This window comes from Rattus norvegicus, chromosome 12 (assembly GCF_021556685.1).
Source record: "Rattus norvegicus strain SHRSP/BbbUtx chromosome 12, alternate assembly SHRSP_T2T, whole genome shotgun sequence".
Classification (NCBI taxonomy): domain Eukaryota; kingdom Metazoa; phylum Chordata; class Mammalia; order Rodentia; family Muridae; genus Rattus; species Rattus norvegicus.
The window spans coordinates 15,240,725-15,262,238 of NC_141545.1; the positions used below are offsets into that span (position 1 = coordinate 15,240,725).

Consider the following 21,514-nt stretch of genomic DNA (forward strand, 5'->3'; position numbering starts at 1 on the left):
TTGGAGACAAACCCCCCCCATGCACACATGCATTCACACAGGCTCACACACATGCACACACTTTTCTCTGGAAAGTTCAGGAGTTACTCGAGATGTAATGGTCCCAAACCACTAAAATACGTAACTACCTAACATGTTCTTTCCTGAAGAAAACAACAAAACCAGAACCACAAGTTATCATAGATATACACTGCTTCTATTTTCCCTAGAAATCGTTTTCAAACAGTGCCACTAAGCCAATCTAGCAGGGACATTTTTCCTGGCTCCCAACACCTCCTGCCTCATTTGTCCTCATTTCTGTCAAACTTGAATCTGGTCCGTTCCTTGAGCTCTCGATTTACAAGCTCTGCTCCTGTAGAGAACAGACATGGGCTTTTGGAGCAAGGTAGTCTCTGATTACACACTCACCGGACTGGCCGAGAGTGTCCAAAACCACGTCTAACTCTCTCACCCTAAGACAGGAGAGCTGACCTCCCTAATGTATTCTGGCTTACAGCGTTTGTCTCAAGAAACTCAAGTTTTTCAATGATGTTCAAGATACTTGGGGATTCCAGGGTCTTTAGCAGCAGGCAGGGTGTGTGTGTGTGTGTGTGTGTGTGTGTGTGTGTGCGTGCGAGCGTGTATGCACCTACATATATGCGTGCATAGCATGGGCTGTGTATGCACAGGCCAGACTCAGTGAGCTCAGGTAGAGGTATGAGGTATGAGGCAAAGGCACCATAGCTCTGGGAAGGATGTAAAGTTCCCAAGGTTGCAGACCAGCAACCTCCGTCAGTTACACATCCAAGACAGACAAACTGACCGAGAGGCTGTAGAGTTCCTGAGGGTGCGATGAGCTCTGGGAATATTCCGCAGCCTGTTGCTGCTGCCTGGGGCCATCTGGATTTGGACAGGTTAAGGGTGAATGGTATAGCACACAGGCCTCCTGGGAGGCTCTTGACTCCACAGGGTCAAGGTCTATGAGATGCTCATGCCACCTCTCCTGTATTAGGGCTCGGCAGTAAGGCGCCTGGAACACTCTGTGAGCTACTGAATAAATTCCAGAAGCCACTGGCTTGGCACAGCTCGCTGTGACTGTAACAAGTCCAGTGTAACGTTAGCTTTGTTGAAAACAAGATTCCTGCTGGGCACTCACTCTCTTCCATTTCATTCTTGAGGTCCACAGTGGAGAAAGGTCCTATTAATCAATCTACCATGATGTCTAGCTTCTGGCTTCTTGTCTAGTACAGCTTTCCCAAATGTTTAACTTTTGATGATAATATGTTTCTATGCTGCCCGTAGAAGAATTCCAACTTAATAAGAAAGTAACCAACGACAGAATGTACCTCATCTTTTGAAGGCAGTGTACCTGGCTGACCACACATCAGTGTCTTCCAGAGCACGGACTGAACCTGCGCGAGTACTTACCCATCCGGATGGCAGCCAGGAGATCGCTTCTTGCATCACTTATGGGTGGCTGTGCAGGCTCTGGGCGCTTTGCCTCAGCCACAGGGGGACCATGCATTGGGGAGGAAGACAGGGAGGAGGGGCCAGGAGGACCAGGTGGAGGAGGCGGGGGCCCTGGGGGCGGTGGTGCTGTGGCCAGGAGCCCAGTGGAAGGCTGGTGAGGGGGGGTGGGGTATGTGGAGCCGGCTGAGGCAGGGAACGAGGGCTGCTGAGCAGGGATCTGGAGAGGGCTGACGAAGGCAGTTTGTGCTGAAGGAATCATGGGTGGAGGGGGAGGCGGTGGCGGTCCTGAGGGATTGTAGTATTCAATTATCTGTGCTGGAAGCATCCTAAGGAATTAAACAAAACCCAGTCACTCACATAACCAGGGATGTCTCCGCATAGAGAGACAGAACTCAGACGGAGCACAGTACTGCCAGCTGGGCCGGAGTCCCTGCGGGGAGCAAGTGTCACCGCTGAGGGTCAGTCTCTCCAAGTCATACATTTTTCATCATGACAATTAAAAGCCCACTGAAATGTACCTAGAATGACCGTCTGAAATGCACAGTGAATTCTGGACGGCTAGGGTCCAAGAGAGCAGCAAAGGGCTCATACCCTTTCCATTCCAAATCTTTCAGAGCTGTGCCATGCAGAGCCTTGTCACACAAGGGCTCTGAGGCCAGGGACACAGACATTGGGTAATACTCCCTTCTCAGGCCCTGTCCGAATAGGATCTCCAGGGCTAAGGTTCCCAGTGGTGTGTCAAACACTCCAAGAGACAGGTTAATAGTTTTCCAAGCCACAGGCCCTCTGTGTGCCTGATGTAGCAGCCTCAAAACATATCCTAGGAATCCCAGCTTAGCCAAGACCAAAGGACAAGGGACACCCAGACCACATGGTCTCCTCTTTCAGGCTGCAGGCACAATCAGAAAGCAAGGGTTTCCCTTGGGTGGAAAAGACATATTGCTCTATTCAACTTTGCTGGGTGTAGACACTCGGGAACATTTTAAAGAGTAAATCTAAGAGAGCTAAAGACGAGCTGACCAAATAAAAGGGAGGATCTCAAATGAATTAACACATGACCTGGAAGGGTCTAGACTCGGGGGAGGCATTCAGTCCACAGACCAGAGAACAAGAGGCTCAGGGTAGAATGTTCCAGGAGCTGAGAGGGTGAGAATGGAATTATGGGGTGGATGGCGAGGTGTACATGCGATTACATGTGTTCTGGTCTAGTACTCTGTGAGGAATTCAAGGGTGTGGAAAAGTTCTTGAATAAGCATTTTACTCGTCATGGGTGCCTTGGCTTAGAGTCCGTCTATGAGCAGGGGACAGACACAAGCACACTGTCCACCTGAGATGTGACTACTCAGTGGCTGGACCCCACACCGACTCTGTCTGACACCCTCTGCTGACACTGACACTGTGCTCGATCATTCCTGACTATATTCTGTGGTAAAATTCTTCCAAGACACCAATTTACCAGCAAAACCAAACATGAAAGGAATAGCAATTTACCCATAGTCGGCTGGAGCCACTGACGTAGAGGCCTGGGACCCGTCTGGGGCCTGGGGCGGAGGTGGTGGCGGTGGCTGCTGAGGTCTATTCAGGGCCATGTGCCTCGCCGAGGCAGACGAGGGTCGGTATTCGTGCTCAGCGCCTTGGTTTGTGGCTGCATGCAGTGGTGCATCGCCAGCCGTGTAGGAAGGTGTCACCGGCTGTACTTGCAAAGCGTGGTTGGGAGTAGCAGGATAAGAATAATCGGTGACATCGGATGTGTGAGACCTGAGTTTGGAGGAAAGGGGGTGAGAGAAACTGAAGTTTTTAAAAGGTCCCCCAAGAGGCAGCTGCGTATCTACAGATGACAACTTGTCAGTACATGAGGACAGGCATTTATTTCTTTGGCGCTCAGCCAAGCCCAGCCCCCTGAAAGCTTCCGAGCAACAACACAATTATTTTAGTAGCAAAGCCCAGTGTTACATGGATTCAGATCAGAGGCTCCGGTAAGTCGGACCAGTATGGGAGCCGGCAAGGACGCCTGACCACAGCACTTCGCGTATCTCTTTATGAAGACAATGCTGTATGACAAACCCCACTCCTTCAGAAACAACATCTCAGACTGGCCGAGAACTTAAAGGCAATAAAATCCCACAACACATGATTTTGCAGCATGAAACAGCAGGTGAACTGGATACGTGTTAAAGGCAAGAAGACAAAGAGGGGTCCAGAATGCACAGTGAGCTGCGTTTTTATAAATGGCAGAAATGAATTGAACCCGAAGAAGGAAAATCAGCACTGACGGCTTCCAGGCCGCAGACACAGCGACACAGCAGAGCTCTAGAGGGAATGGAGACCGAGCGTTAGTGAGCAGTTTGGGAAGGAGGTGATGACCAGCAGCCGGCAGAGCCTGAGAGGGGGAACAGCTGTCGTCAGGTAGCAGCAGCAAGCCGCGTTAGTAAGAGGCACGCGTTTTACAGAACACTCTTCAGGGGGCTGCAAGTCCTCCCACGATGCTGAAGCAGGGCTTGATCTGGGGCTGGGGATCCAAGAAAGCAGATGTCGCACCCTCTGGGCCTCGCGTCTTCCTTGGCACTCCCCGCCTGATCCAGCCTCTTGGCGTCACTCATGAACTCAATGCCCATTTTCCTCCTCTCCCACTCTTCTCTTCTTGTTCTGACTTTTCTCACATACACTTGCTGGCTCCTGCTAGGATTCAGCTTGAGTTTCTCTCTCTGAAGGGAAACAGGTAAGCACACACTGGGGGCAAGCAAGAACAGAGATGAAGACACAAACTCATGCCTGCCTTTGGGACTTCTACGGGCAGATTTCCTCAACCAGGGGGTCTGCTCCTCCTCTCTGTCCCCTACCTGCAGCATAATAATGGCTTGTCTGTGAGCTGTGGTCTGGATCACAACTGTGTGTGAGGATGTCTCAGTCACTATTCCAACAGCTGGCAGCACAGTTACCATATTTTAGTGGTGGAAAATGTCTGACCTGTATTTGGGTTCAGTACATTTCAAAAATAGAAAGATATCTAAATGTATGAGGTCGCTGATGATACACACACCCTACCTAGGTGACTACATCACTGATGTGTCACTCTCTACAGGACACCCAGCACAGCATGGAGTGTCTCCAGTGGGACGCGGGAGGACACAGCACATTCTGTGGTACGAATGAGAAAGCCATCCTTGGAACACAGCTTGGAGAAAAGAAGCCAAGACAAAGCAGGTGACCACACGGAGACAGACACACAGTTGATGGAGACACGACTCTGATGAAGGGTGACAAGAGGAGAAGCAGCAAGGGCTGGGCAAGTAAAGGACCAGGGAACAGGGGGTGTCAGCAGGCAGTTGTGGGGGGACTTGGAGGAGGCTGACTGAGTGGGCAGGCAGAAGTTGCCACAAGGCACGCCACAGATGTGGTGATTGTGGTCAGGTCCATCTGTTGCAGCAGAGGACGGTAGGTTAAGGGAAGGGAAGCAGGAAGGAGGCTGCTCACTTAGCTTGAGGACCCCATCAATCCCAGGGATTTTGAGAGAAGCAGGGGGGCAGAGCCACAGCACGAAAGCAGGGCCCAGGATTGGAGAAAACAGGGCCGGCTGGATGTGGAGATGTACTGACTTCTGATTACAGAGAACACTCTGTCAATTGCTCATCCGAAACTCAGAGTTAGAAACAAGCCAGGCCTAGCGATCTGTCAGGAGTGGGCAGAACTAAAGAGGCATCTCGTTTATCTGGGTTGACTAGAACACTTTGTTTATAGGTCTGCCTTATACACAGCTTAAGGTTAAACTTTCCTCAGTATCTTTAGTGCTCATGTGTGAGAAGGAGAATACACCTCTAAAAATCATGCTTTTACCAAATAGTGTCTAAAAATAAAACATTTTTAAACTGTCAAAGAGCTAGGTGTGGTGGTGTGTGCCTTTGATGCCAGTACTTGGGAGGTTGAGGCCTGTGGATCTGTGTGTTTAAGGTCTACACAGAGAGCTCCAGGAAACCCAGAGTTACTCAGTGAGACCCGGGGTCAGAAAAATCTCCAAACCACAACAACAAAAAGAAGTAAAGGGAAAAGTTCTGTGTGATCTCAATTCTGTAAAGATAGAAATTCCACACAGACACAGAGACAAAAGACATATACAGTAAAAAGGGATGTCAGGATGGGTATTTTTAATTTCTTTCTGTAATATTCAGGTGTAAATATTTTTAATTTCGTAGTAAGAAAAGGTTAAGGCTGGAGGGAAGGCTCAGCAGGTAAGGGCACTGGTGCTCTTGCAGAGGACCCTAGTCTGATTCCCACATCCACGTAAGTGGTTAAAGCCCATCTAACTCCATCTCCAGGGGATCTGACGCTCCATTCCAGCCTCCACAGGCACTGCACTCACACACAGAGCATCACATCCACATATACACCAATAACTAAAAGAAAAACACACATTTTAAAAAGAGAAAAGGCTGCAGTTTTAATAAAACATGCCAATTTTCCAAATTAACTGAAGGGATTCCCTCTGAGTCCAGGGATGAACTAGGGGGTTTGCTAAAGTCAGGTCTGCAATAGGGAGTCGCGGCAAAAGGCACGAGACACAAGCGCTCTGACAAAGGAGCCACCTACGAGAAACGAAACTGCACCTAGGCGACACGAGCACACGAGCAGGCGATCCAACAGGTCCAATGGCCGTCAGCACCATGCCCGGCCTGGAACAACCTCGGATGGTAGGGAGAAGCATTCAACTGAGGGTGTAAAGAAAACAGTCCATCCCTTTCCCATCTACACGTGTCTAAGTCAGATCATATACAGAGTGTATGTATGTATGCATGGATTTGTGTGACAGAGTTAAAACCCCAACCAAGTGACTTGTCAAAACAAGAAACAGTGTGACAGCAGTGGGGATTCGGGCCGTGCCCTCCAGTAACCGGAGGCTAAGGTTTAAGCCTGAGGCAAGAGCCCAAAGCTCCCAGAGTTCTCTGAATACCTCAGGTTACAGGTGCAGACAGACTACCTGGGGCGCACTTTTCCAGAGCTCGTAGTCCTGGGTGGGAAGCCGTACCTGAAGTCCTGTAACCCCTAACTTCTCTCCTAGCAGACACCCACCTATTCTTTTGGGTGGGTAGAGACTGCTCTAGATTCCGAGGTGATAAGAAAAAAAACCAAAAGGTAAAGAAATCAAATATGAGGTACAGACCCGATTTCACGTTACTCTTGACATTTTCTTGGGTAAATTCTTGGTGTTTTGGTTAGTTTGTACATTTGTACTTGTTATTGGTATTTTAAAGAATCTCATGTATCCCAGATATGTAGCCCAGGATGGCCCTGAGCTTCTGATCATCCTGCCTCCACCTCTGGGTGTGCTCGCCCGCCTAGTCTATGAAGAGCCAGGGTTCACCCCAGGGCTTCACGGAGGCCAGGCAACCACTCTTCCAACTGAGCTGGGCGCCCAGCTTGAACTCTGACTTGCATGTGCAGAAGCCCGGAGGTCCACACAAATGCAACATGATCTGATAGAATAGAAACAAGAAATTAAACCGAAGTTAAAACAGGCCAGTTGGTCTCTGTGTTACACGACCTCATGACCTGTGTGTCAGCACCTGCAAGAAACACTTTTACATAACTGCCGTCAGCTTTTTAAAGAAACCGCAGCAAGAAGTCCTCCTGAAATAAGAGCAGTTTGGAAAGAGATACCAAGCCCTCTCTTGTCTGTGCCTTCTTCAAATGAAGCTCTTCCTCGGTCACTGCTGACAAAAGAAATTCAACATTTTACATTAAAGCAGTAAGTGGTGATTAAGCAAACCCGAGTCACTGACAGTCACCCAAGTTCAGAATCCACAGTAAAGCTCCACCTTCCAGATTAACCCAAGAGAAAACTTAAACCTTTAAGGGCATGCAAAGTCACCACATTCAAATAGCATTCCTTAAATCGTTATTTTAAAAGCCAAACACAGATATCAATTTTAAGGACACAGAAGGGCACACAGAAACCCAAAATACAAGGACTCAAACGTGGGGAGAGGGACCCATGACGCACACACCTAGTGTCTGGGGACAGAGATCCCTCGGAGGATGCCCCGTGGTGCACACTCTGAGACAACCTGTTGTCGGGCCTAAGCTCTTTGTCATACGCCATCATATTCCACTCCTGGCGCCTGTTTCTGGCTTTTCTAACCTTTTTCACCTCACGAGTGGTGCCATCTACACGCTTTTGCTCCTGACGTCCAGGAAAAGAAAGCAAACATGAAGACAGAAGGGGGAGGAAAACAGCAGGTTAGATGCAGTTACAATGCACAGAGAACAAGCCTGGTGCACGCTCTAGAGCTCTTCACATCCTAGTCACACTCAACTGTAGGAATTCTAAAACAGCACGTGCCTTAGCAGGTCCATCGGAAATAAAGTGGTCTCTAAAGAAACGGCCGCTCCCCCCGGACCTGCTTACCTCCACCTCTGGGACGGGACTCTCACTTGCTGGGGCTATAGCCTGTTTTACACTGCTCATGTGAAGTATCTGGTAACACCATTCATCAAAGTCATTTCCCTCACTGACACACTTTGGAGCCCCTATATGTGTGTGCATGCGCATGTGTGCAACACATGCAAACACATAAACTTACCTGCGTAGACACAAAGCTATCCTTACACCATCCTGTCGGTCAGCCAAGGCGTATTCCATCCCCACGTTGGCCCAACAAAAGACTCTTCCAAGGGGAGGCCCTCTCTGGGCATTTACACATTTGTCCCTTTTCTTGAACAAGCAACTTACAATCTTCCAGACAAAGGTCGTGTGCTTTTTCTTCCTACTCGCCCTTATGGTTCTCCCCTACTCTTTTACCTTTACATGAAGCATAAACTCAGTAAATGCTGGCTGAATGATCAAAGCCACACACCTCAAGCACAAGCATGTCCCAGGGGCCATGCCCAGCACTCAGGCACTGATGATTCAAATGGCCAACACACACAACACATGCATGCATGCATGCTTGTGCACACACATACACACATGCACATACTACATACACACATGCATGTACACACTACACACATGCATGCACATACTATACACACACACACACACATACACACACACACACACACACATACACACACACACACACACACACACACACACACACACACACACACACACACAGTTTCTACCCTATGGAGCTTTTTCCCTGAAAAGGGAAGTCTGACAGCCAGCACAAACAAGTCTCTATAGAATATGGTAAAATACAAATACATCTATATTTTCAAGTATGATATAGCTTATATCTAGCTTATATCAACATGCATATTGTATGTGTATACATTTCATATATGTGCATATATCTCTATGTATACCTAATGTCATCTCGCCTGCAGTTGAAGGCAGTGAGAAAGAGGTGGCTGGACTGGGCTGTTCAGAGGTGTTTAGAGGCTCTGGGGCACTTTAAGAACAAGAACATACAATGCACACAGGACCTAAGATGACTACTCAGGACAGGAAAAGATGAGATGCAGATGAGATGGGTCCAAGCCAGGGGCCTCTGGACGTGTGAACTGAGTCTTCAGCCTTTCAAGGGGCCAAGGCCGTGTGACGGGCCTGTCCAAATCTTACCTTGCTTTCCCCTCAGTAACAGCAATTCATCGTCTAGAAATGTGCTCTAAAGAACCACCTTTGTTGCTGTAGGAAACCAACTCTGGTACTTCAGAGGTGCAGTCTACAGTCAACATCCATTCATCAACACGGCAAAGGGTAGGTAATGGAACATTTGCATTTCAGGATACTGTGTGCTATTAAGGAAAAAAACCCCACATCCTTAATAATTTCTGTGTACACAAATCATGTCTGGTATGATTTTACATATGGATTGCTTCAGCACATATGTATGCATGCCTGAGTGCATGGTCTAGAAGTCAGGGAAAACGCTCACAGGAGCGCTGAGCAATGCTAGGTCCTCAGAGGGTGCCCTGTCAGTCAGCGCTTCAGAGGGTGCCCTGTCAGTCAGAGCTTTAGAGGGTGCCTCCATCAGTCAGAGCTTTAGAGGGTGCCCTGTCAGTCAGAGCTTTAGAGGGTGCCCTCGTCAGTCAGCGCTTTAGAGGGTGCCTCTGTCAGTCAGAGCTTTAGAGGTTGCCTCCGTCAGTCAGAGCTTTAGGGGGTGCCTTGTCAGTCAGTGCTTTAGAGGGTGCCTTGGTCAGTCAGCGCTTTAGAGGATGCCTCCGTCAGTCAGAGCTTTAGAGGGTGCCCTGTCAGTCAGAGCTTTAGAGGGAGCCTCCGTCAGTCAGAGCTTTAGAGGGAGCCTCCGTCAGTCAGAGCTTTAGAGGGTGCCTTCGTCAGTCAGCGCTTCAGAGGGTGCCCTCGTCAGTCAGAGCTTTAGAGGGAGCCTCGGTCAGTCAGAGCTTTAGAGGGAGCCTCCGTCAGTCAGAGCTTTAGAGGGTGCCTTGGTCAGTCAGCGCTTTAGAGGGTACCCTCGTCAGTCAGAGCTTTAGAGGGTACCCTCGTCAGTCAGCGCTTTAGAGGGTACCCTCATCAGTTTAGAGGGTGCCTCCGTCAGTCAGAGCTTTAGAGGGTGCCTTGGTCAGTCAGTGGTTTAGAGGGTGCCTTGTCAGTCAGAGCTTTAGAGGCTGCCTTCGTCAGTCAGAGCTTTAGAGCTGTGATATGTTGTCTGTGCACTTTTAAAACTCAAAAGAAAGGGGGCAGAGAGGTTTCAGTGGGGAGCCACTCTGCATCTTAATTAGAAGTCACACTGTTAAATTAGGAGTCACAGGACTTAACTGTCGCTCCTCCTGCTCAGGACGCACACACTGACAGTCGGGGAGAAGTGTGCTAACTGCTCACAACAGTTCAGCCTTCAGCTCTATCCAGTAACATGCACATTAGACAGAGACACACACACAGTCAGGATCTTGAAATATTAAAAGAAATAAACCTTATCTCAGTGACACGGGCTTGCATTAGAATCCCCAGACTGTGCAGCACAGTGTCCTACCCTTAGGTACTCCTTCATACCTCTTCCAAGAAAAGCCTCTCGACTCTCAAAGACCATCCGTCACACGTCGCCTGTCCCTACTTCGAATATACCATCATTCTGCTGATGCCAATGACTACTTCCAGCCAAACTATCGGTTACAGTGAAGGAGGAACCCTTCCGGTGGTGAAGGGATCCACAGTGTAATGAGAGCAGTCTACAGCGGTGAGTGCCCTCATCTTAAAAATGACAGATTTCAAGTAAACAAGGAACCATGTTCCTTAGACCCTTGGACAAATAAAAACAAGAAAACCCCAAATCAGCAGGGAAAGAAAAGTAAGAAAAAAGAAATGAAATTAAAAAGGAAATCAATAAAAGGATTGGTTATTTGAAAAGATAAGTAAATCAAAACAGCCCAAAGCATTCAAAAGAAGACTCATATTAATAGAACTAGAGATGAGAGGGGAGATAAGCCATAGCCAACAACACAAGTCAGAAGCTCACTGGGATGTAAGTTGGTAATTTGAGAGAAATGGATGTATTTTTAGGTGTCTATGACCTACAAAAATCAAGCAAAGACGATACAAACTCCTTAAACCTCTATTAAAAAGTAAAACCAAAGCCATAATAATAATAATAATAATAATAATAATAATAATATAAAGGCAGGAGTCTCTCGAAAGCTCCAGGTGCCTTCTGGGAGACAGTTACAGAGCTAACACAGCTCCTCTCACTAGTTCACAGACTAGCAAGGAAGAAATACCATCAAACGCTCCACACGGAGCCAGCATCACCCAGATCCAGAAACAGGAGAGAGGTAAACAGCAGAAAAGAGAATCATAGGCCAACTGTCTCAGACAGACACAGACATTCAGAGACACAGACATTCTCAGTATGAGGTTTGCAATAGAACTCAAGGACATATTGAAAAGGTCATTCACCATGGTCAAGTGGATTTCATCCGAGAGGTAGGGATGGCATGACACATGCCCATCAGGGTGTAAGGTACCACATAACACTTGGCAAAATGCTCCACCGCACTAGCCCTCAGGACATGGCGACTCACAGACTGTAGGGAAGGAGCCTTACAAGTATCTTCCTAGGATGGAAGCTATCCTCAGAGTCCATCTCAACCTAGAACAGCGCTCATTAAGAAAACCACTGCCTAGGGGGATACAGAGAAGGAACCATAGTCACTGCTGGGCACACATACGAATTAATCCCCCTTCTAGGGAGCAATCAGAGGTGCCCTGAAGTAGACACCAGGTCAGCTCTGCCAGCCCTGGGACTTGCCCAAAGGACTGAGTCATCGTGTCACTGGGGTACTTCCTCCCCACGCTTTACTGCCACGTTGCTCATGACAGCTAATTGGTGACTGTCAACAGAGGAGACGATAAAGACAACATTACACACACACACAGCAACTATAGAGAATGAGGGAAAACGGATCAACTGGATATCCTGATAGTAAGTGAACTAAGTCTCCAAAAGACAAATATCATGTGTCTTTCCTCATTTAAGGACCCTAAATTTTCTTTTTTCCTTTTTATTAAACATAGATTCTCTCTCTCCCTCCCTCTCCCTCTCTCTCTCTCTCTCTCTCTCTCTCTCTCTCTCTCTCTCTCTCTCTCTCTCTCTCTCACACACACACACACACACACACACCAATATCCTTATGAAGCCAGTGTGAGTACAATAATTATATAACAACAACAACAACTATTTTCTTTCAACAGGCTATTGGCCAGGACTGGAGAGATGGCTCAGTGGTTAAAGCACTCGTCGCTCTTCTAGTGGTCCTGAGTTCGATTCCCAGCAACCACAAGGTGGCTCACAACTGTAGGTTGATGTCTATATGCAGGTGAGGGCTGGCACAAGTTAAAGCGAGGCCTGTAATTGGACAGTAAAAAGTAAGGCAGGAACAAAGTTTTTGTAAGGTGGGAGAGAAAAGGAAAAGAGGGAGGAACCAAGATAGAGGCAGAGAAGGACGATCCAGATCCGTGTGGCCTTAAATGAATATTTCTGAAGGGATGGATTTTTATAGGACAATTTATCTTATTTAGGTGGGTGGATTATATCCTTATCAATTGGTTGTGAGTTTATTGTGTGGACGCTTTGTAGATTGAGAATTTAACATATAAATCTGATTGCTAAATTACAAACATCTGGAGTTATGATTTTAACGGGTTGCTGGAAGTTGATACTATAACCATTAAGGAGCAGTTGCTGGGAGTGTGGGCAGAGTTTGAGGCACAGCGATAGGACAGCCACTGCTGGAACCAGAGTGGGTCTCAGAGCCATGGGGGACCAGCCGCTGCTGGGACCTCTAGAGTCCTGATTTTACTGGGTGGCAGGGAATGTGAGCAGAGTTTAAGGTAGAGAGTCAGCGGGGAGAGGGCAGCCAGGGCAAGAGGCTAACAACAGGGGTGGGGAGACCACAGGGAACAGAGAATAGCTGGGGTAGTGTCACATGGTGCCCTAGAACCAGCCACCGCTGAGATGAATATACCCACTAATGCCATATGGCTCGACCATGCCAGCAAGCAAGGGAATCTTTTAAACCTTTACTGTGACACACAACCATCTGTAACTCTAGTGCCAGGGGAACTACACCCTCTTCTGGCCTCTGCAGGCAGGCCCAGCAGTATACAACACACATGCAGGCAAAACAACTACACACAACCAATCAATTTTTGAGAAGGGAAACTCTCAATTTACATCTAAAATTCTCAGTCCTAAGGGGGCAATTTTCAAAGCAGAAGTTGCTTAACCCAAACAAGTCAGTTTATCCTTCCAAGATGATATGTGGGGCAGCTATTTCCAAAAGTCCTGATTGGCTTTCTTCTTGCTTGCCTCTACCTCCACCCTCCTCTAAGGGGGGCAAGGATCTCTGAAAGTACAGATCACTAGTTCCCAGTCTCCCACATGTACCTCAGCTATGCTCTCCGTCACAGTGACATGGTGTCTAACAGGTGAATGGAAACAAGACAAAGCATGCTGATGTCTGACGGGAACACTGACCCTGGGAAGCTCTGAGGGAGCAAAGGGGCAGGAGTCATCACACAGTCAGAAACTGAACTGCAGCGTTCACCACTTCCTCTGTTAGAGGCATACAAGTGGTAGAGAGCAAATCTCGTGGGATCTACTTAAAAACAGCATGGCTGTGTCAAAGTGTCAAGTTTGTCATGCAAAAGGAGGACACTCCGAGAACACCTTAGCACTAGATATAACACCCTGACTATGCGAGCCTTGTGCACACTGAGGCGGTCGTCATCACGCTGACGTCATCACGCACCTGACGTCATCGCTACGCACCTTCTGAGGCCATCGCTACGCACCTTCTGACGTCATCACGCACCTGACATCATCGCTACGCACCTTCTGACGTCATCACGCACCTGACGTCATCGCTACGCACCTTCTGAGGCCATCGCTACGCACCTTCTGACGCCGTTTCTCTTTCCTCTTGTCTTCTGTGTCCTGCAGCATCTTTTCTTTCCAGAGGTCAAAGAAGTAAGAGGGGTCCGTGTAGAACTTCAGCCCGTCCTTCTTGTCATCTCTGTGAACCAAATGTTGAAAGCCAGGGAAGAAGGACTGTCAGCCGCCTTCATCAGGAGGTAACACTAATTTTAACCCTTTGGATCCTAACACCCACACACGCCATGCTAACCACCTTATCTATTATATCCTGAGCTTCCTTATTTGGAAAAACATAGAAACGTGCACAAAAGCAAATAACTCCACAATAATTAAAACAGAACTCGATAAGTGTAAATCCTATGTGAAAATTCCCCTTACTCACAAATATCCGATTTCTATAGCTTATACATTTAAGGAACTACTTGGTTTATTCTAACAGGAAGCTATGAGTAGAGACAGCAGGATGCTCAGAGTACACTAATTTCTACTGGAAACTTCAGTATAGTCACGATCAAAAACTAGTAAGTACTCTGCCCCTTTTGTCAATTCGGGTTTACACAATACCATTTGGTTTCAGAAAGCAAAATGTTCGTGGATGTAGACCTGACGGAAACACAATGTATTTCTCAAGAAACTTTATCTCCTGTGGCCATGTCAGTTTCAAGTACTGCTATGATTACTATAGTCTAAGTAATATGTCAACTCATCATGTGAATTACGCTCTTAGCATTTAACCAGTAATAACACAGCCACTATGAACTCAGGGCTGTAACAGGGATCAACAGAGATGCTCGAGGGGCTGGAGAGGCGGCTCGGCAGTTAAGAACTCCTACTTATCCTTCAGAGGACCTGAGTTCAGTTCCCTATACTCACATCAGCAGGCCCATAGCTGCGTATACCTGCAGCCTCTGGGAGTATCCTGTGCACTACATACAGAAAGACATATATAATCATATATGAGTAAATAAATGATATAATCATAAATAAAAATGAAACCTTTGCTCTCCTCCAGCCGAGCAAGATGCCCAAAGGAAAGAAGGCCAAGAGGAAGAAGGTGGCCCCGGCCCCCGCCGTGGTCAAGAAACAAGAGGCCAAAAAGGTGGTCAATCCTTTGTTTGAGAAAAGGCCTAAGAACTTCGGCATTGGGCAGGACACCCAGCCCAAAAGAGATCTCACGCGCTTCGTCAAATGGCCCCGCTACATCAGGCTGCCACGGCAAAGAGTCATCCTCTATAAGTGGCTCAAAGTACCTCCTGCCGTCAACCAGTTCACCCAGCCCCTGGACAGGCAAACAGCGACTCAGCTGCTTAAGCTCGCCCACAAGTACAGGCCAGAGACAAAGCAGGAGAAGAAGCAATGGCTGCTGGCCTGTGCTGAGGAGAAAGCTACTGGCAAAGGGGACGTCCCAACTGAGAGACCACTGTCCTCCCAGCAGGGGTCAACACAGTCACCACCTTGGTGGAGAACAAGAAGGCTCAGCTAATGGTGATTGCCCATGATGTAGACCCCATTGAGCTGGTGGTTTTCCTGCCTGCCCTGTGTTGAAAGATGGGGGGCCCTACTGCATCATCAAGGGAAAGGCCAGGCTGGGGCGCTTGGTCCACAGGAAGACGTGCACCACTGTTGCCTTCACACAGATTAACTTGGAAGACAAGGGTGCTCTGGCTAAGCTGGTGGAAGCTATTAGGACCAATTATAATGACAGATATGACGAAATCTGCCGCCACTGGGGAGGCAACGTCCTGGGTCCTAAGTCTGTGTCTCGCATTGCCAAGCTGGAAAAGGCAAAGGCTAAAGAACTCGCCACTAAGCTGGGTTAAATGTACACTTAAGTTTTCTGTACATAAATATAACTACAAAAAAAAAATGAAACCTTTTAAATGCTTTCCATTGCTCTCAGAAAATAAATGGAAGAAACTAAAATTTTTCAGTAATGTTTGGAAATAGTCAAGGTGTAATGTAGACATTAAGTTCAAAATTAAACCAGGAGAGTTACTCGTTATGACGGTATCCCACTAAACTATATATGCACACAGGAAAGGCGAGGCCAGCCAAATATACACAGACAGGAGGACACTTATGGCCCAAATAAAGGAACAAAAATCCAAATTAGTGGGAGAGAGGGTGGTCTGGAGCTTCACACACATCACTGTCTTAAACATGTGCACTCTTAAACTCTAGGAAAGCCCATTTGTCTCACAGAAGCTGAGGCCCGTTACGTTGCCCCGCTCTCCTCAGTTTCCATATGATTTTGATTATATGTGCATGCCCATTGTCTGAGGGAATCTGTCTGTCCAGCAGAAAGAAGGTGACAATCCTGATGTCCTCTCATGAAGGCTAGCTCTAAACCTCTCCTGTGCATCCCTGGAAGAGATCACAAACAGATGAAGAAGAGCCTGAGCCCCCCTGAGGAGGCCATCAGGACGGCAGCCACATACGAAGGGTGCGCAGGTCTCTGAGACCATCACAGACATTTGGCTTCAGCACTCCCTCTGGGAAGTGAGCCCTTTTGGTTATCACCATGGTGCCCAGCAGATGCTGGTGAAGCGAGATCCACAGAGGGGAGGAAAGATGGGCAGAGAGGCAAGGCCTACCATAGAGGACAAGGAGACAGGAAGAATGAGACAGAGACCCAAGGATGGGTGACCAAAGTTATGAGAAGAAGATGCCATAGTGTGGGAAGGGTGCACGAAGCCTGGTGAGAGAGCGTGCAGGTGGCCTCGCCCTGTGAGCATTGCCCTACTGGCTCTCTGTCTTTTCTCTTGGAGTCTGTCCCTGACATATCCAACCACCATAGCAACAGCAGAGAGCAGATGCTTACGCACTGCTGAGGACTAGGGTGAGCATTTTACCATGTTATAAGTGAACCGTGCCATTTCTCTCCAGCTAATGTGAGCATAAGGAACGGCACACCCACACCTGGTCTGCTGCTGTGAAGCGCCACTTCTGCCGAAGACGGCCACATCCGAGTGTGAAAATCGCACTTCTCCTGTTATGAATGCCAGCGAGAGCCTATAGCCAACATTTCGCTGGGCACGATATGGCGGTTACTGTTCTCAGAGTGCTCTTTTTCAACCCAAAGGAGCCCTTCAAGGTGGTCCCACCCAGCACGTCAGCACATTTTAGCCTCTGGAAGCATCCCTCGACCTCCACTGGAAAGGCGGTGGGGAAGCGGAGAGGGAGAGAGGCATGGAGGCGTACCTGTACGGTGTCAGAATGCTCAGTGGCGGGGGTTTGTCACTCTGGTTGTAAATGTCAGCCACAGGGTTTGGAATGCTGTTCTTGGAAACCACCTGCTGGTCTTGGATGGTAGAGCTTTTGAATGCTTTCTTCATGTTGATATCCTGCAGCGAGACTATTGCGAGACAAGGCGAGGGGTCAAGTTACATGCAAGATACTCTGTGTTTAGAAAGAAGCATCTTTTGACTCAGAATTATAAACGTCTCCCAGAATGACTCAATACTGGCTTTGTAAAACAGAGATTTATTTTGGGGTGTGTGCCTGAGTGTGTATTTGTGCACAATGCTGGCAGAGGCCATAAGAGGGCGCTGGATCCCCTGGGACTCAAGCAATTGCGAGCCACCGGATGTGGGTACTGGGAACTGAAGTAACAGTTTCTGTTGTGTCTTTAAAACCCTGCTTAAACAGAATTCCCTTCCCTCCCTCTAAAAGATACATTTTCTCTTCATCTTTTGTAACAAGAGAAGTATTTCACTGGACTAGGGCACCATTTTGTTGTTGTTTAAACAGCACCTCTCAGACACCACACAGCTATACAGCCCCTGGGTGGCAGGCGAGCTCACAGATCTGGGTATCTTAGGAGAAACCATCAGTGCCAGGTACAGTAAGATGCCTGCTCAAGACAGCTCGCAAATAAGAGTAACCATTAGGTATCTATCACAGTGATGCAGAAAGAGAGGCCTTGAAGCTTTCTGACCTATAACTCACAAAATAAGCGCCTTGATCCAGGAAGTGAAGTCAAGAGAGCACCCAGCTGAGCAGAGGAGGGTGAGCCCTCTTCCTTCTCACAGCTTTTACACTGTGCATAACTCCTCTGACCTTGGTAAGTCTTCTAGGTGTCCACGCTGGGCCTGTTCGCCCTGCCCACTGGACCATCAAACCTGTACCTCACATACGCTGTGCAACAACCCAGAGAAGGGACCCAAACTCCTCAGCTTCTAGGAAAAGGCCTCTGCACCAATGTGAACACTACAATAACATCTTGCCTGGAAAAGGTTTAAAGGACATGGTGTAGTCCCTGACACAGCATATACCTATTCATCGTGCCCAGGGTGGGGTTTGTCATAAGCATCCAATTCTAAGAGCCAACAAAAATCCACAAGAATGATGACCTAACACTCCGCTGGGATTTACACTTACAAAGGGGACCTGAGTTTAGTTTTGAGCAAACACACTGGGCGGCTCACAACTGCCTGTGAGTGAGTCCAGCCCAGGGCATCCAATTTGCACTCCGGGCTCCACGGATACCTGCATTCTCACATTCACAAGCCCACACCCAGACGCCCAGAGAGACACTCGACTGAAAAAAATAAAATGACTTTCCTTCAAAAGATGCCAAGCCTTCCTTACCTGAACAGACCAAGTAGCTATTCGAATTTTATTTTTAATCTGTAAATGAAACTTAAGCACTGGATTAAAAGGAGACTGCCCTCAGCTCATTTACTGTAATATCTGCAACTTTTTAAGACAAGAACATGACACGTGACATAAACAGGATATGAGCCTCTTTTTTTATTCACTAATTAACCGAGTGTTATGGGGCGCTGCCTTCCCGTTCTCCCAGGAAGAGGCGAGATAAGTGGCAGTGTGCTACTGAAAGGAAAAAGCAGAGACTGCACTGGAGTTAATTACTACTGTCGAGCCCACATTGCGTGTAGCAATTACCTACCCTCCTCCACTGTGGAGTCCAGCTGGGTGACTTTGACAGCAAGCCGATCGATTCTGTCTTGAAGGGAATTTGCTCTGATGTAGAAGTTGTTAGCCTCATTAAATAGCTCACCAAATATGTCTTCTGCATGTTTGCCTAGAGAAGAGAGGAGAAAGGCCCCTGCTGAGGGATTGCGGACGCATGCCGTCACTGTCACCGCCACTGTGCAGGGCTGGTCCAAATGAATGTCAGAGCAAGTGTCAAGGTCCAAGGCCTTCAGGACAGTAAACTCCTCCAGACTGCAGTGTCCTCCTTGCTGCCTGGGCTGTCAATCAAGTTGTTACCGCTAAATGAAACTTCTTTAAAAGAAAAAAGAATAAGTTCTCACTTTACACGAAACGGAAATATCAGAACGTCCCTCTCAGTGCTCAATGAAATTCATGAGATTACATTGGCCTTTAAATGTTGGCCATCATCGAGTGAGCGGCACTGCACATCTTACCTTGTGGTGATGCCTTCTGATGACACTCAATTCCCCGAACATTCAGGAACGCAGTTATGCAGTGCTGAGTCTCACATGGTCTAAAATCAGCATCTAAGATTTCAGCTTGAAGTTTCCAGCAGGGCATGCCTCTACTTTTTTTTATGGGTGCTAGACACAGAGTAGACATGATCTCACTACATAGCCCAGGCTGGCCATATCCCCTCGGCTCAGTCTTCCTGGGGCTGGGATTAATGACATTTGCCACCATGTCTGAGTCTCCCTTTTTCTCAAAAGCTACAAAACATTTCTTTCCTCACCTCGAATCTGCAAATCTCTTATTCTTCATTTAGTCTTCACGTGTTTGGTGACTGTCGATTCCATGCATCTAAGGACTTAACATCTGTGACAGAGGCACCTAGCTCTCCACCGGTTTTCAGTTTCTAGTGAGTCTTTGCCCAGCCAACAAAGGAGAATGTGAACAGTCCCAGAAGATGAGTTGACTAACACAAGAACATACTGGTGGTCTAAAAGAGAAATGCTCTTCACAGGCTGATGGATGTGAACACTTGGTTCCCATTGGTAGCACTGCATGCAGGGTGTGTGTGTGTGGTGCGGTGTGCGTGGTGTGTGTGTGTGGTGTGTATGTGTGGTGTGTATGTGTGTGGTGTGGTGTGTGTGTACGTGGTGTGTGTATGTGTGGTGTGGTGTGTGTGTGTGGTGTGGTGTGTGTGTGGTGTGTGTGTGGTGTGGTGTGTGTGTGTGTGGTGTGTGTGTGGTGTGTGTGTGGTGTGGTGTGTGTGTGTGTGTGGTGTGTGTATGTGTGGTGTGGTATGTGTGTGTGGTGTGGTATGTGTGTATGTGTGGTGTGCATGTGTGTGGTGTGGTGTGTGTGTATGTGGTGTGTGTATGTGTGGTGTGGTGTGTGTGTGTGGTGTGGTGTGTGTGTGTGTGTGTGGTGTGTGTATGTGTGGTGTGGTATGGTGTGTGTGGTGTGGTGTGTGTGTGGTGTGGTGTGTGTGTGTGGTGTGTGTATGTGTGGTGTGGTGTGTGTGTGGTGTGGTGTGTGTGTGTGGTGTGGTGTGTGGTGTGTGTGTGTGGTATGGTGTGTGTGTGTGGTGTGGTGTGTGTGTGTGGTGTGGTGTGTGTGTGGTGTGGTGTGTGTGTGTGGTGTGTGTGTGTAGTGTGGTATGTGTGTATGTGTGTGTGGTGTGTGTGTGTGGTATGGTGTGTGTGTGTGGTGTGTGTGTGTGTGGTGTGTGTGTGTGGTGTGTGGTGTGTGTGTGTGGTATGGTGTGTGTGTGTGTGGTGTGGTGTGGTGTGTGTGGTGTGGTATGTGTGTGTGGTGTGGTGTGTGTGTGTGTGGTGTGGTATGTGTGTGTGGTGTGGTGTGTGTGTGTGGTGTGTGGTGTCTGTGTGGTATGGTGTGTGTGTGGTGTGTGGTGTGTGTGTGTGGTGTGGTGTGTGTGTGGTGTGTGGTGTGTGTGTGGTATGGTGTGTGTGTGTGGTGTGGTGTGGTGTGTGTGTATGTGGTGTGTGTGTGTGGTGTGTGTGTGGTGTGGTGTGTGTGTGGTGTGGTGTGTGTGTGTGTGGTGTGGTGTGTGGTGTGTGTGTGGTATGGTGTGTGTGTGGTGTGGTGTGGTGTGTATGTGGTGTGGTGTGTGTGTGTGGTGTGGTGTGTGGTGTGTGTGGTGTGGTATGTGTGTATGTGTGTGTGGTGTGTGTGGTGTGTGTGTGGTGTGTGTGTGGTGTGGTGTGTGTGTGTGGTATGGTGTGTGTGTGTGGGGTGTGTGTGTGGTGTGTGTGTGTGTGGTATGGTGTGTGTGTGTGTGGTGTGGTATGTGTGTATGTGTGTGTGGTGTGTGTGTGTGGTATGGTGTGTGTGTGTGGTGTGTGTGTGGTGTGGTGTGTGTGTGTGTGTGGTGTGTGTGTGTGGTGTGTGTGTGGTGTGTGTGTGGTATGGTGTGTGTGTGGTATGGTGTGTGTGTGGTATGGTATGTGTGTATGTGTGTGTGGTGTGTGTGTGTGGTATGGTGTGTGTGTGTGGTGTGTGTGTGTGTGGTGTGTGTGTGTGGTGTGTGGTGTGTGTGTGGTATGGTGTGTGTGTGTGGTGTGGTGTGGTGTGTGTGGTGTGGTATGTGTGTGTGTGGTGTGTGGTGTGTGTGTGGTATGGTGTGTGGTGTGTGGTGTATGGTGTGTGTGTGTGGTGTGTGGTGTGTGTGTGGTATGGTGTGTGTGTGGTGTGTGGTGTGTGTGTGTGGTGTGGTGTGTGTGTGGTGTGTGGTGTGTGTGTGGTATGGTGTGTGTGTGTGTGGTGTGGTGTGGTGTGTGTGTATGTGGTGTGTGTGTGTGGTGTGTGTGTGGTGT

The 21,514-nt window shown here is 48.2% G+C and overlaps 1 protein-coding gene and 1 pseudogene across 8 annotated transcripts in view; one reads left to right on the forward strand and one right to left on the reverse strand.

Annotated features, from left to right (window-relative positions):
• The window catches only part of Wasf3 (WASP family member 3), a 97,528-nt gene that overhangs the window by 3,865 nt on the left and 72,149 nt on the right, over window positions 1–21,514 (reverse strand). For 2 of the 8 annotated variants that reach the window (XM_087579284.1, XM_087579283.1), the window contains 6 exons: window positions 18,688–18,822; window positions 16,980–17,133; window positions 13,800–13,917; window positions 3,988–4,154; window positions 2,941–3,207; window positions 1,697–1,775 (listed from right to left, as the gene is read on the reverse strand). In XM_087579284.1, coding sequence (XP_087435410.1) covers window positions 1,697–1,775; window positions 2,941–3,207; window positions 3,988–4,154; window positions 13,800–13,917; window positions 16,980–17,133; window positions 18,688–18,822 — 920 coding nt within the window. 8 annotated transcript variants of the gene reach the window in all.
• On the forward strand, window positions 14,779–15,598 carry LOC148002184 (large ribosomal subunit protein eL8 pseudogene; annotated as a pseudogene).